The sequence below is a fragment of the Gekko japonicus genome, unplaced genomic scaffold (assembly GCF_001447785.1).
Source record: "Gekko japonicus isolate JY-2015 unplaced genomic scaffold, Gekko_japonicus_V1.1 scaffold4707, whole genome shotgun sequence".
Classification (NCBI taxonomy): Eukaryota; Metazoa; Chordata; class Lepidosauria; order Squamata; family Gekkonidae; genus Gekko; species Gekko japonicus.
Window position 1 is genome coordinate 15,851 of NW_015171642.1, and position 12,058 is coordinate 27,908.

General features: G+C 50.2%; 1 protein-coding gene across 1 annotated transcript in view; it reads right to left on the reverse strand.

Moving 5' to 3' along the window:
• Nucleotides 1-10,210, reverse strand: part of LOC107117812 (leucine-rich repeat and calponin homology domain-containing protein 3-like) — a gene marked incomplete at its 3' end in the record, with an annotated part of 20,106 nt that extends 9,896 nt beyond the window's left edge. The window contains exons 1-3 of the mRNA XM_015419976.1: nucleotides 10,033-10,210; nucleotides 8,952-9,096; nucleotides 957-1,083 (exon numbers count right to left, since the gene is read on the reverse strand). Of these exons, the coding sequence (XP_015275462.1) occupies nucleotides 957-1,083; nucleotides 8,952-9,096; nucleotides 10,033-10,210 (450 nt within the window). The remainder of the gene's footprint in view (nucleotides 1-956; nucleotides 1,084-8,951; nucleotides 9,097-10,032) is intronic.
• Nucleotides 10,211-12,058: the final 1,848 nt, after the last annotated feature.

Genomic DNA, 12,058 nt, shown 5'->3' on the forward strand with positions numbered 1-12,058 from the left:
GAATCTGACAGCTATACTTCTGGGAGGACTGGCCAAAACACTGTCCAGCTTCAAAATGAGCGCGCGTGATTAGCGTCCATCCCGCCCTCTTTTCAGCCACTACGTGCCACTCTAATCTCTTCTTGCCTCCCCAGAAATAGGGTTCTGGGACACATCACGGCCTGGATAACCTGTGTCAGTATCGAGGCATTTACAGACGGAATCAGGATTCATGGGATGGCGTTCTTATCCTGATTACTCAGCATATGGTCAGTAATGTGCAGACATCCTGGATATGTTGTAGCTGTACTACTGACACAGAAAGGACATCTGTCTAGCATTAATTGGGTTGGACAAAAAGCTAATGCTCCATCTGAAAAAAAATCTCAAACTGCAAGGCTGCTTGAATTAAGGAATTACACCCGGAACCAAGATGGGTAAAGCCCTGTTTGCCTGTTTGTAGCAGTAGAAAAGGGGCTGCGGTGGCTCAAGTGATTAAGATGCTGGACTGCAGACCTGAAGTTTGGCAGTTCGAGACCCGAGTGCCGTGTGACGGAGTGAGCTCCCGTCTCTGGCCCCGGCTCCTGCCAACCTAGCAGTTCGAAAGCAAGAAATTGCAAGTAGGTAAATAGGTACCGCTTCGGTGGGAAGGTAACAGCATTCCGTGCACCTCGGCATCTAGTCATGCCGGCCATGTGACCACGGAGAAGTCTTTGGATCGCACTGGCTCTTCGGCTTGGAAACAGAGATGAGCACCGCATCCCTAGAGTCGGATTCGACTGGCTTTCGAGCGAGGGAAACCTTTACCTTTGCCTAGCAGCAGAAAAGACCAAGAGCCCAGTAGCACCTTAAAGAAATAACAACATTTGTGGCAGGGTGTGAGCTTTCGTGAGTCAAAAGCTCATCCCCTGCCACAAGTTTTCTTAGTCTTTAAGGTGCAACTGGACCCTGAACCAGTAAAACGTTTATATACTTACAAGCTCCATCAGGTGTCTGAGGTTTCCAATTTCTTCTGGTAGTGAGACGAGCTTATTATTGCTGGCTATCAAAACTTTCAAGGGGATGCTGCACAAGTGGACCGGCAACGTTGAGAGCTGATTCCGACTATTCAGGCAGAAAAGGGAAACCACTTTTTAAAAACATCGTCATATATCGCGATTTTACATGCTGCAGAAGGAAGTCAGAATAATATAATGCCAGACCAGGGGTCCCCAACACTTTTGAGCCTGTGAGTACCTTTGGTGGTGGTGGGCGCAACTACAAAACAGCTGCTGCGGGGGGGGGGGCGAAGCCAGCCACACAATGGCTGCTGCAGGAGGCGGAGCCAACCGTGAAATGTCAGGGAATGGGGGGGGGGGGCTTCCATAACCTTAAAAATTAAATTAAATCTTCAAACATTTCCGGCAGCTGCTCTGTTTAACAGGCTGCCTTTCAAAAGGAACATATTGTTTTAAGATATTTTCTTGCACACAAACCTTCTGCCTTGCAGTAAACACAGCTGTGTCGTGGCAGCCTTAAGAAATCTGTACGGCCAATCAGATTTCCAACAGCCAATCAGAAGCCCCGCTGGGCCAATGCCCCACATGACCCCACCCACTTTCTGACAGGCACCGGGAAAAGTGTCAGCGGGAGGCAAGGTGCCCACAGCGTTGTGTTGGGGACCCCCATGTGAGACTATAAGAACATCAGACCAGTTTGGGAACTCCTACGCCTTACCAAATTCCATTGAATTGCTGGTGCCTGAAATCAAATAGAGTACTAGTAAAAAACTCTCATCTTGAACACACATGGAGCTGTCTGATACTGATTCAGATCTTTGGTCGATCAAGTTCAGGACCATCCACTCAGACCGGCAGCGGCTCTCCAGGGTCTCAGGCTGAGGTCTTTCCCATCACCTCCTACCTGATCCTTTTAACTGGAGATGCTGGGGACTGAACCTGGGACCTTCTGCATGCCAGGCAGAGGCTCTTCCACTGAGCCACAGCCCCTCTTTACAGCTCTGCAGGGTCTCAGGATGAGGTCTTTCCCACCACCCCCTGCCTGGTCCTTTTAACTGGAGATGCCGGGGACTGAACCTGGGACCTCTTGCATGCCAGGCAGAGGCTCTTCCACTGAGCCACAGCCCCTCTTTACAGCTCTCCAGGGTCTCAGGCAGAGGTCTTTCCCACCACCCCCTGCCTGGTCCTTTTAACTGGAGATGCCGGGGACTGAACCTGGGACCTCCTGCATGCCAGGCAGAGGCTCTTCCACTGAGCCACAGCCCCTCTTTACAGCTCTGCAGGGTCTCAGGATGAGGTCTTTCCCACCACCCCCTGCCTGGTCCTTTTAACTGGAGATGCCGGGGACTGAACCTGGGACCTCCTGCATGCCAGGCAGAGGCTCTTCCACTAAGCCACGGCCCCTCTTTACAGCTCTCCAGGGTCTTAGGCAGAGGTCTTTCCCATCACCTCCTACCTGATCCTTTTAACTGGAGATGGCGGGGATTGAACCTGGGACCTTCTGCGTGCCGGGCAGAGGCTCTGCCAGTGAGCCACAGAGCCCCTCCCCAGTCTTCTATATCAACCTGTGATTCAGAGATTTATGCAGGCAGAGGTCCATATAGGCCTATTTCATATAATACCCCTGTATACATAGATGGTGCGACCTCATTTGGAGCACTGTGTACAGTTCTGGTCACCACACCTCAAAAAGGATATTACAGCATTGCAAAAAGTGCAGAAAAGGGCAACTAGAAGGATCAAAGGGTTGGAACACTTTCCCTATGAAGACAGGTTGAAGCGCTTGGGGCTCTTTAGCTTGGAGAAATGACGGTTGAGGGGTGACATGATAGAGGTTTACAAGCTGATGCATGGGATGGAGCAGAGGGGCTCTTTAGCTTGGAGAAACGAAGACCAAGGGGTGACAGGATCGAGGTTTAATTATGCATGGAATAGAGCAGGTAGAGAAAGAGGTACTTTTCTCCCTTTCTCACAATACAAGAACTCGTGGGAACAGTGAAATTGCTGAGCGGTCGGGTTAGAACAGATAAAAGGAAGTCCTCCTTCACCCAAAGAGTGATGAACACATGGAATTCACTGCCACAGGAGGTGGCGGCGGCTACAAGCATGGATGGCTTGAAGAGGGAATTAGATAAGCATATGGAGCAGAGGTCCATCGGTGGCTATTAGCCACAAGGGATAGACAGGAACTCTCAGTCTGGGGCAAGGGATGCTCTGTATTCTTGGTGCTTGTGGGGGGGGGGGACAGTGGGAGGGCTCGTAGTGTCCTGGCCCCACTGCTGGACCTCCTGATGGCACTGGTATTTCTGGCCACTGTGTGACACAGAGTGTTGGACTGGAGTGGCCATTGGCCTGATCCAACATTGGCTTCTCTCTTATGTTCTTATGAGCTATCGTGTGACGAATGCAATGATTATGCAACAGGGCTGCTCAAAGCCATTCCAGCAGAATGAAGGCTTCTGCTGCTGTCGTCCAATCTGGGATGAACAGGAAGGAAAGGGCTGGATGATGCCGGAGCCCAGATTTCTTTTTGCGTGCTTTCCCCCTCTGCCGGGTCAGAGAGGAGGAAACGGAAAAAGACCAAAAGCTGGGCTCTTGGGAACTCCTTTTCCTGACATGTGTGAAGATAATCTGGCTCGCTCCCAAAGTACAGTAAAGATAGTGGCTGCTCCTGACTGATTCACACTAAGAAACTAAGGATGGGAAGTGTCACCTTTGGAAAAACAACCAGAAAGGGAATACGGATGTTTTGCTTGTAAAACAATTGCAATTTTAGTAAATCTAGTGTGTTTGTTTTGTTTATCTGAATATTTTTATGCAGCCTTTCCACTCAGTTTAGAGTCCCCAAGGCAGCCGACGATCAAACATTAAAACAAAGCTTTTAAATATGTAATATGAAAACAATAATTAAACAGACCACATTCCTAGTTACTATACACACACAGGAGGGGGGGGCAGTGAGGGAATGCCAGAGAACATAAGAACATAAGAGAAGCCAGTATTGGGTCAGGCCAATGGCCCATCCAGTCCAACACTCTGTGTCACACAGTGGCCAAAAATACCAGGGGCCACCAGGAGGTCCAGCAGTGGGGCCAGGACACTAGAAGCCCTCCCACTGTTGCCCCCCCAAGCACCAAGAAGACAGAGCATCCCTTGCCCCAGACATAAGCACATAAGAGAAGCCAGGGTTGGATCAGGCCAAAGGCCCATCCAGTCCAACACTCTGTGTCACACAGTAGCCAAAAATACCAGGTGCCATCAGGAGCTCCAGCAGTGGGGCCAGGACATTAGAAGCCCTCCCACTGTTGACCCCCCCCCAAGCACCAAGAAGACAGAGCATCTTATCCATAAGAACATGAGAGGAGCCAATGCCGGATCAGGCCAGTGGCCCGTCCAGTCCAACACTCTGTGTCACACAGTGGCCAAAAATACCAGGGGCCACCAGGACGTCCAGCAGTGGGGCCAGGACACTAGAAGCCCTCCCACTGTTGCCCCCCCCCCAAGCACCAAGAATACAGAGCATCACCTGCCCCAGCCTAAGAGTTCCTATCTATACCTTGTGGCTAATAGCCACTGATGGACCTCTTCTCCAAACATTTAAAACAAACACGATAGAATTACATTTTAAAACCGTTAACCCTCCCTCCCAGATACGTATCACTAAAACAATTTTTAAAAACCCCAGAGTTAACACACATATTTATTTATTTATTTTTCCTATTTATACCCCGCCCTCCCCCGTGGGCTCACAAAGCATAAAAAACGTTGATTAGGAAGGATTACTGAGGAAAAGCCAAAACAAACAAAAAAAGTCTTCACCCACTAGTGGAAGACAGAAACGGAAGAAAACAGATGAGATCTCCCAGGGAAGAGACTTCCAGAGCTTCGGTGCAACAACCGGGAAGGCCCTCTCTGGGGTTGTCACAGTGGCAAGATCTTTTTTGCCCTGGAAGGCCACAGCTGGCTCATTGGCCACAGCTGGCGAAAGGTACATTGCTGACACCTGCTTGTTCAATAGGAGGCCTGAGTCCGGCGCCACCCTGAGGCCACCAACCTGCTCCTTTACAGGGAGTGCGACTCCTTTACAGGGAGTGCGACCTCAACTGCTGGGTCTGTCCTTCTGCCTGCCAGCCGCACCTCTGTTTCGTTAGGATTAAGTTTGAGCTTATTAGTCTTCGTGGGATACAGCAGGTAGAGAAAGAGGTCCTTTTCTCCTGTTCCCTCTAAGCTGAGATAGTGTGAGCTACCTCACAGTTTTTTAGCCTCCGGCTCACACATTTTTGTCTCGGCTCGGGAAGGGATGGCTACAGAGCAGACTAATGTATGCAGCAGCCAAATTGCGCTCACAACTTTAATGCCAGTAGCTCACAAAGTAGAAGTTGTGCTCACAAGACTCCACAGCTTAGAGGGAACATTGGCCACAAGGTATGGATAGGAACTCTCAGTCTGGGGCCAGCGATGCTCCTGTCTTCTTGGTGCTTGGGGGTGCAACAGTGGGAGGTCCTGGCCCCACTGCTGGACCTCCTGATGGCACCTGGTGTTTTTAGCCACTGTGTGGCAGAGTGTTGGACTGGATGGGCCACTGGCCTGATCCAGCATTGCCTTCTCTCATTTTCTTATGTCCATCCCAAAAGCGCCTCCTGGCAGCGTAGTATTAGCCTGTCATTTCGCAACCTAAAGTTGACCTGTTGCTGACATGAGCACGGAATGACAGCTGCCTGCGACCAGTGAAAACCAGATGCGTGACAGGGATCTAGAATCTGGAACCGCTGAGTCTGCATGACATGTTGCAAGAAGGCCTCAGGTGAACAGACATGTTCTTATTGCCTGTGAAGCAGAACGTTGGGTAAGGCTCTGCGGTATCACGGAACAAAAAGCAGCCAGATTTTCCTTGTCTCCACTCTCCGTGACGAAGTCTTCTGAACAAGCTAACCGGCCTGCCTCTAAGTCCACCTGCCTTTGTCCTCCCTAAACCAGCTGCCTGAGGAATTCAGCCCGAAGATATCTGAAGTAAAAGTGACGTCATCTACAGCTGGGATTCCCGACGCTACCTACATGAAGGAGCCTGCCCAGCCGTAAAACCAAAGTAAACATCGAGCACAAGAAATAATCCTTAAACAGACTCAAAACAAACATCACGGAACGGGTTATTATACCGCTCTTATTCCGAGGGCAGGTCAGATCCCCTTTGGGACTTCCAGCGGGAACGGGAACATTCAGCAAGAGAGGAGATCTACGGCACTTCGAACCCTGACATTTCCAAAGTTTAAAAAACGTAACAAGAACTAGAATGGTAAACTGTTGAAGACAAGCTTGCCCCAGAACGGCAGTGACAAAAAAGACTAATGCGATCTTGGGGTGTATCAACAGAGGCACAACATCCAAATCGCAAGAGGTCACAGTCCCGCTGTCCACTGCATTGGCGAGGCCGCACCTGGAGTATTGTGTCCAGTTCTGGAGACGGCACTTCAAAAAGGATGTGGACAGAACGGAGCGGGTGCAGAGGAGAGCAAGGAGGATGATCGGGGGTCTGGAGACCAAGAAGCCCTGTGACGAAAGGCTGAGGGACTTGGGAAGGTTCAGTCTGGAGGAGAGGAGGTCGAGGGGGGATGTGATGGCTCTCTTGGAAGTGTTTGAAGGGCTGTGTCACTTAGAGGAGGGCAGGGAGCTTTTCCTGTTGGCAGCAGAGGAGAAGACTCGCAAGAATGGGTTGAAATTAAGGGCGGGAAGGTACTGGCTGGATATTAGGAAACACTTTTTAGCAATCAGAGTTGTGCCGCAGTGGAATCAGCTGCCTCCGGAGGTGGTGAGCTCCCCCTCCTTGTCTAAGCAGTGGCTGGACAAACACTCGACAGGGATACTCTAGGGCTTGTCCTGCATCAAGCAGGGGGTTGTACTAAGAGGCCTATATGGTCCCTTCCGATTCTGTGATTCTAATCTCTATGAAAATCGATGTGTCCCAACAGGTTAAAAAAAAGAGAGACCCTCTTGCAGACCACACAACCACGGATGGAAATTCTGGAAGCTTCGGAAGACTCCCTGTGCAAGCTTTAATTGTTGTAGGATGCTGTTGGTGAAACCTTAATTCAGGAGTCCCCGACCTTTCTGAGCCTTGTCAGCCCCTCTGGAATTCTGGCGGGCACGGTGGGCGCAGCCACGGAATGCCTGCTGTAGGAGGCGAAGCCAGTCACAGCTTAACTTCAGTCACACGGAGAAGATCCTTGAGCTGTGGTGGTGGCTGTTGCCCAAGCAGCATTTCAAAAGATTTGGACAGCCAATCCGATCTCCAGGGGTCAATCAGAAGCCTTGCTGGACAAAAGCCCTACCTGGCCACATCCACTTGCTGGGTGCCAGAAAATGTGTTAGACGTTCCCATTGTGCCCATGGGCACCATGTTGGGGACCCGTGTCATAGTTGTTCTGGGGGGGCGGGGGCGGCAGCAACATAGGGGTTTCAAGGCCAGAGATGAACAGATGTGGTTTGCCATTGCCTGCCTCTGTGGAGCAACCTGTCAGCAAGCTGCCAAAATGTTCTTTTCCCTGTGCACATGTGCATTCCTTCCTTAGCACAGATGCACATACCTTCCCCTATGGCTAATTGCCGTTCTCCTGCAAACTGCACTGCGTATCTTTCAAGGCCGCTGGAGGAGTCGCTTAGCTCATTGCTTTGGCTTTAGGCAGGCCGAGCCGTGGGAAGCTCGTACCTGTTTTGCTTTGGAGTAGCAGTTAGTTCCCAGGCCTAATGGCGCGCGCGGGGACCATAGTAATTGGGCAACGCTCATATGAATGTACTATAACTGTTTTGTGCCTAGTTCACCCCTCTTTCCTAACAGTGTTCCTGTCCATGCATCTCCAGCTTCAATAAAGTAAAACCTTCTTGCAAGTGTGTGCTTCGATTGTTGCTGAGGGTCCTGACACAACCCTGGACTTCCTTGGTGGTCTCCCATTCAAGTCCTAACCAGGACCGACCCCTTCTTAGCTTCCAAGATCTGATGAGATCAGGACATCCACACCAGGGATACCGAATCTTCGGATTTCTGTAATGCCAATGTAGACCACTGCTTCCCTTCTGGAAGCTAAAATGGTATAAGAGCTCCTCCAATTCATACTCTAGGATTTACAATTTAGTCTCCAAGTAGAGAAGTGGGGGCCGGAGGGGGGGGAACAGAATCTAAAACCTTCACAACAAAGTTCTGTTCTCGAGCAGCAGACATTATCCAACGTCAGCTGGCTGCACCGCACAATAAATATTTTAAAATGAACAACAATGGGAAGTTATCCTCTGACTCATTTCCTACTTAAAAAAAAAAACTGACTGTAAAAAAACCAACAACACAAAGGACGCTAGACAAACCGAATGGGCCAAAGGACAATGCCAAAGCAAACCCACAGTGCTTATTTTTACACTGTTGTCATTAGCTGAGCTATGCAACTCCTTGCGGCCTTACTTACGGCCCATGAGAATTCACTGCGTTTTTACAAAATACGGCACATGGGTATCAAGTCAGAGACTGAAGTTCTCACTGGAGTGTAGCTGTATACATGGTGCTCGGCAACGTTTAATGTGAAGCCGTCGCAACAAACTAATTAGGATCTCTGTGAATCCTCGCCTCCCCCCAGTTCTTCAACTCCCCCCCCCCAACTCCCCCTCAAATCTGTCCTGATAAACAGAGGGAGTCGCTGTTGCAGCCTCTGATACAGCAGAAGGAACTGCCGTCAGAACAGGAAATCCAGAGGGGGCTGCAATACTCCTTGACACACAGCCAATCTGTCTACTCAACCTCGGCCCTCGAAAACTGTACTGGATCACAGAAATGGGAAGCGCCATTTCCGTCGATAGCAGAACATTCCTACAGCGCAGCACCTTTGGACAGGGATTATGCTTGACGTAGCCAACTTCCATCTGATGATTCAAGAGCTGCATTACATACAATGCTGCTACTACTACTGTGTAATGAGGGACGGTCACAGTTACCTGATATTCAGAAACGTTAATGACTGCAGGTTCAGGATGGCTTCTGGAATATAGCGAATACAGTTCTGGTACAAGTTAAGGCTCTCAAGGGAAACGAAGAGACAAACTTCGGGCGGCAGCTCCGCGAATCTGTTCCGTGACAAATCTGAAAAGAGAGGCAAACGGAACGAGAGTGACCATCGGTCTTGCTACTTGCAGGACTGCTTAAAATGAGGATCCGACGGACTCCAAATTATGGGTTTGCAAAGAACAATAATTAGACACAGCAGAAGTAAACTGAACCCATGCCGCAGAAAGACAGATTTATGGGGCGTACTTATTTAAATCTTTTTACCCCACTCACACAAGCAAAGTTTCTCGAGGAGACTCACACAGCGTATGCTTCTGCATACGCCCGGGGTTGGCCAAACTTAAATGAGACTGCCAAAAATAAAAACAAAAAGGGGGGAAAAACAGAAACTGATAATGATATTTATTTGTCCAATGATATTTATTTGTTTGCTAATGATATTTATTTGTCTAAGAGAGTCAGAAAAAGGGAGATGGAAAGAATGAAAGAGAAAGAAAGAGAGAGAGAGAAACAAAGAAAGCAACTAGATGGGAGGGAGGGAAGGAGAAAAAGTATGTCTCCCCTTCCTTCACTTCCCCAACTGCACTGCTGGGAGCCACACAATATGTGTGAAAGAGCCATATGTGGCTCCCGAACTGCAGTTTGTCCACCCCTGGCATACGCATACAAACAGAAGAAGAAGAAGAAGAGATTGGATTTATACCCCGCCCTTCACTACCCAAAGGAGTCTCAGAGCAGCTTACAATCTCCTTTCCCCTCCCCTCCCCACAACAGACACCCTGTGAGGCAGGTGGGGCTGAGAGAGCTCTTGACAGAAACTGCTCTTTTTCAAGGACAGCTCTTGTCAGAACTGTGGCTTGCCCAAGGTCATCCAGCCAGGTGCAAGTGGAGGAGTGGGGAATCAAACCCGGCTCTCCCAGATTAAAGTCCGTGCACTTAACCACGACACCAAACTGGCGTAGGCAAGAGAAGAAAGTACAGAAGGTGTTTTGTTACCCAGTGCTTCGTTACCCAGAATGCCCAGCACCGCCCAGAGGGCAAGCTGATTCTGCTCAGCCACCGTACCCCCATGGATCTTTGGATGGATGCACGCCCAGGCCTGATGCCTCAGATTGTTGCTGGGCTTCTGACAACTGGCACTACTAGCCGATGTGATATCTGGGTGTTTCCTCCAGCTGCTAGGAGCCATTTGTGCCAGAAGGGTCCCCAGGAAGCTGGCCTGCTGGCTGCACAGGATGGCTCAGGGAAGCAAGATCCCGCCAGGCACGGGGACTGTTGCCACGACTTCCCAGCGGGGTGTTGTGGTTGAATCACGGTGGGTCTGTCCGGGCACAGGGCAAGGGCAGAGCAATAAGCTTTGATACTGGGCACGTTTGATTAACCAGGGTACCCCCATTCCCCACAACTGCTGGATAAGGAAGCTTCTACTCCATTCCAAATGAAGCTGGTTAAGTCCCGTAAATGCAGAGACAAAATGTGATGATTTATTGATTGATTTCCGCTTATATTCCGCCCTCCCCACAAACGGGCTCAGAGCGGATGGCAAGAGGAGTTAAAACATTTCGCAATAAGGATTACAACAGTTCATAATAAACCTTCCAGAATAAATAGTTAAAACACATTAAAACAAAGCTATAAACAAGACAGAAGAAGAAGAGGAGGAGGAGGAGGAGGAGGAGGAGATTGGATATATACCCCGCCCTTCACTCAGAGTCTCAGAGCGGCTTACAAACTCCTTTCCCTTCCCTTCCCCACAACAGACACCCTGTGAGGTAGGTGTGGCTGAGAGAGCTCAGAGACAACTGTCCTTGAGAGAACAGCTCTGACAGAACTACGGCTTGCCCAAGGTCATCCAGCAGGTGCATGTGGAGGAGTGGGGAATTAAACCCGGTTCTCCCAGATTAGAGTCCGCGCACATAACCACTACACCAAACTGGCTCTCAGTGGTTAAGAAGGAGGAGGAGGAGATGGTTGAATTTATACCCCACCATCCTTCACTACCCAAAGGAGTCTCAGAGCAGCTTACAAACTCCTTTCCCTTCCCCTCCCCACAACAGGAGACACCCTGCGAGGTAGAGGTGGGGCTGAGAGAGCTCTCTGGAGAACTGCCCTTGAGAGAACACCTCTGAAAGAACTTGTGCCTGACCCAGGAATTTGATATGGTCGTCATAAAACTGGGGCCTCTAGGCTGTAGGCCAGACTGTGAGTCTTCACCTGACGGGCCCGTTTGAAGATGGAAGGTCCAACAGGGGAGGCCAAGAGTTGAAATAATTGGACGCCAGCCGCCTGATCCAAAGGCCTGGCGGAACAGCTCCGTTTTACAGGCCCTGTGGGGCTGTAATAGACCCCGCAGGGCCCTGATCTCCAACAAGAGCATGTTCCACCAGGCCGGGGCCAGGGCAGAAAAGACCCTGGCCCTGATCGAGGTTAGGTGGATGTCCTTTTGGGCCGGGGACAACCAGCAGATGCTGACGTGCTGAGTACAGGGCTCTCCGAGGCACATATGGGAATTACAATGGAGCAAACAGAAGAGGAGGACCATACCAATACAGTGTCCAGGAAGACCCCAACAGGCCATCTCCCAGGGCCTCCGCCGCCCCTTCCCCTCACTCCTAGGCGTGCTAAAAACATACGGATTATCTGACCACTGCCACCGACAACCCTGAGAGTAGTTCCTGCTAAAGGAGCCATAAATCTAGCACTCTGTACCAGCAGTGTTGCTCACAAGCTCTGCCTAGCCGCTGCACCAGCCCGCTGCGGTCCACAAAGCCGGTGCGGGGGCGATCTATCGCAACGCCGCACAGTCACGCTATTGTGTTCCAGAGATGGCGAGCCGACCCGCCTCCCCTCCCTGTTACCGCACTCTTGATAGCGAGCCTGAACAGGGTGTGGTACTTTCCCAGAGATCAGAATCACTCAAAATACGAGAAAGTTTAATAAATGGATAAAGGAGATCACATGGGTTTTGTTCCAGCATTTCAGGCTGAGCAAGGGAACAAACACGGTCCCTTTCCCCTGTACCTTATGCTCAATTCAT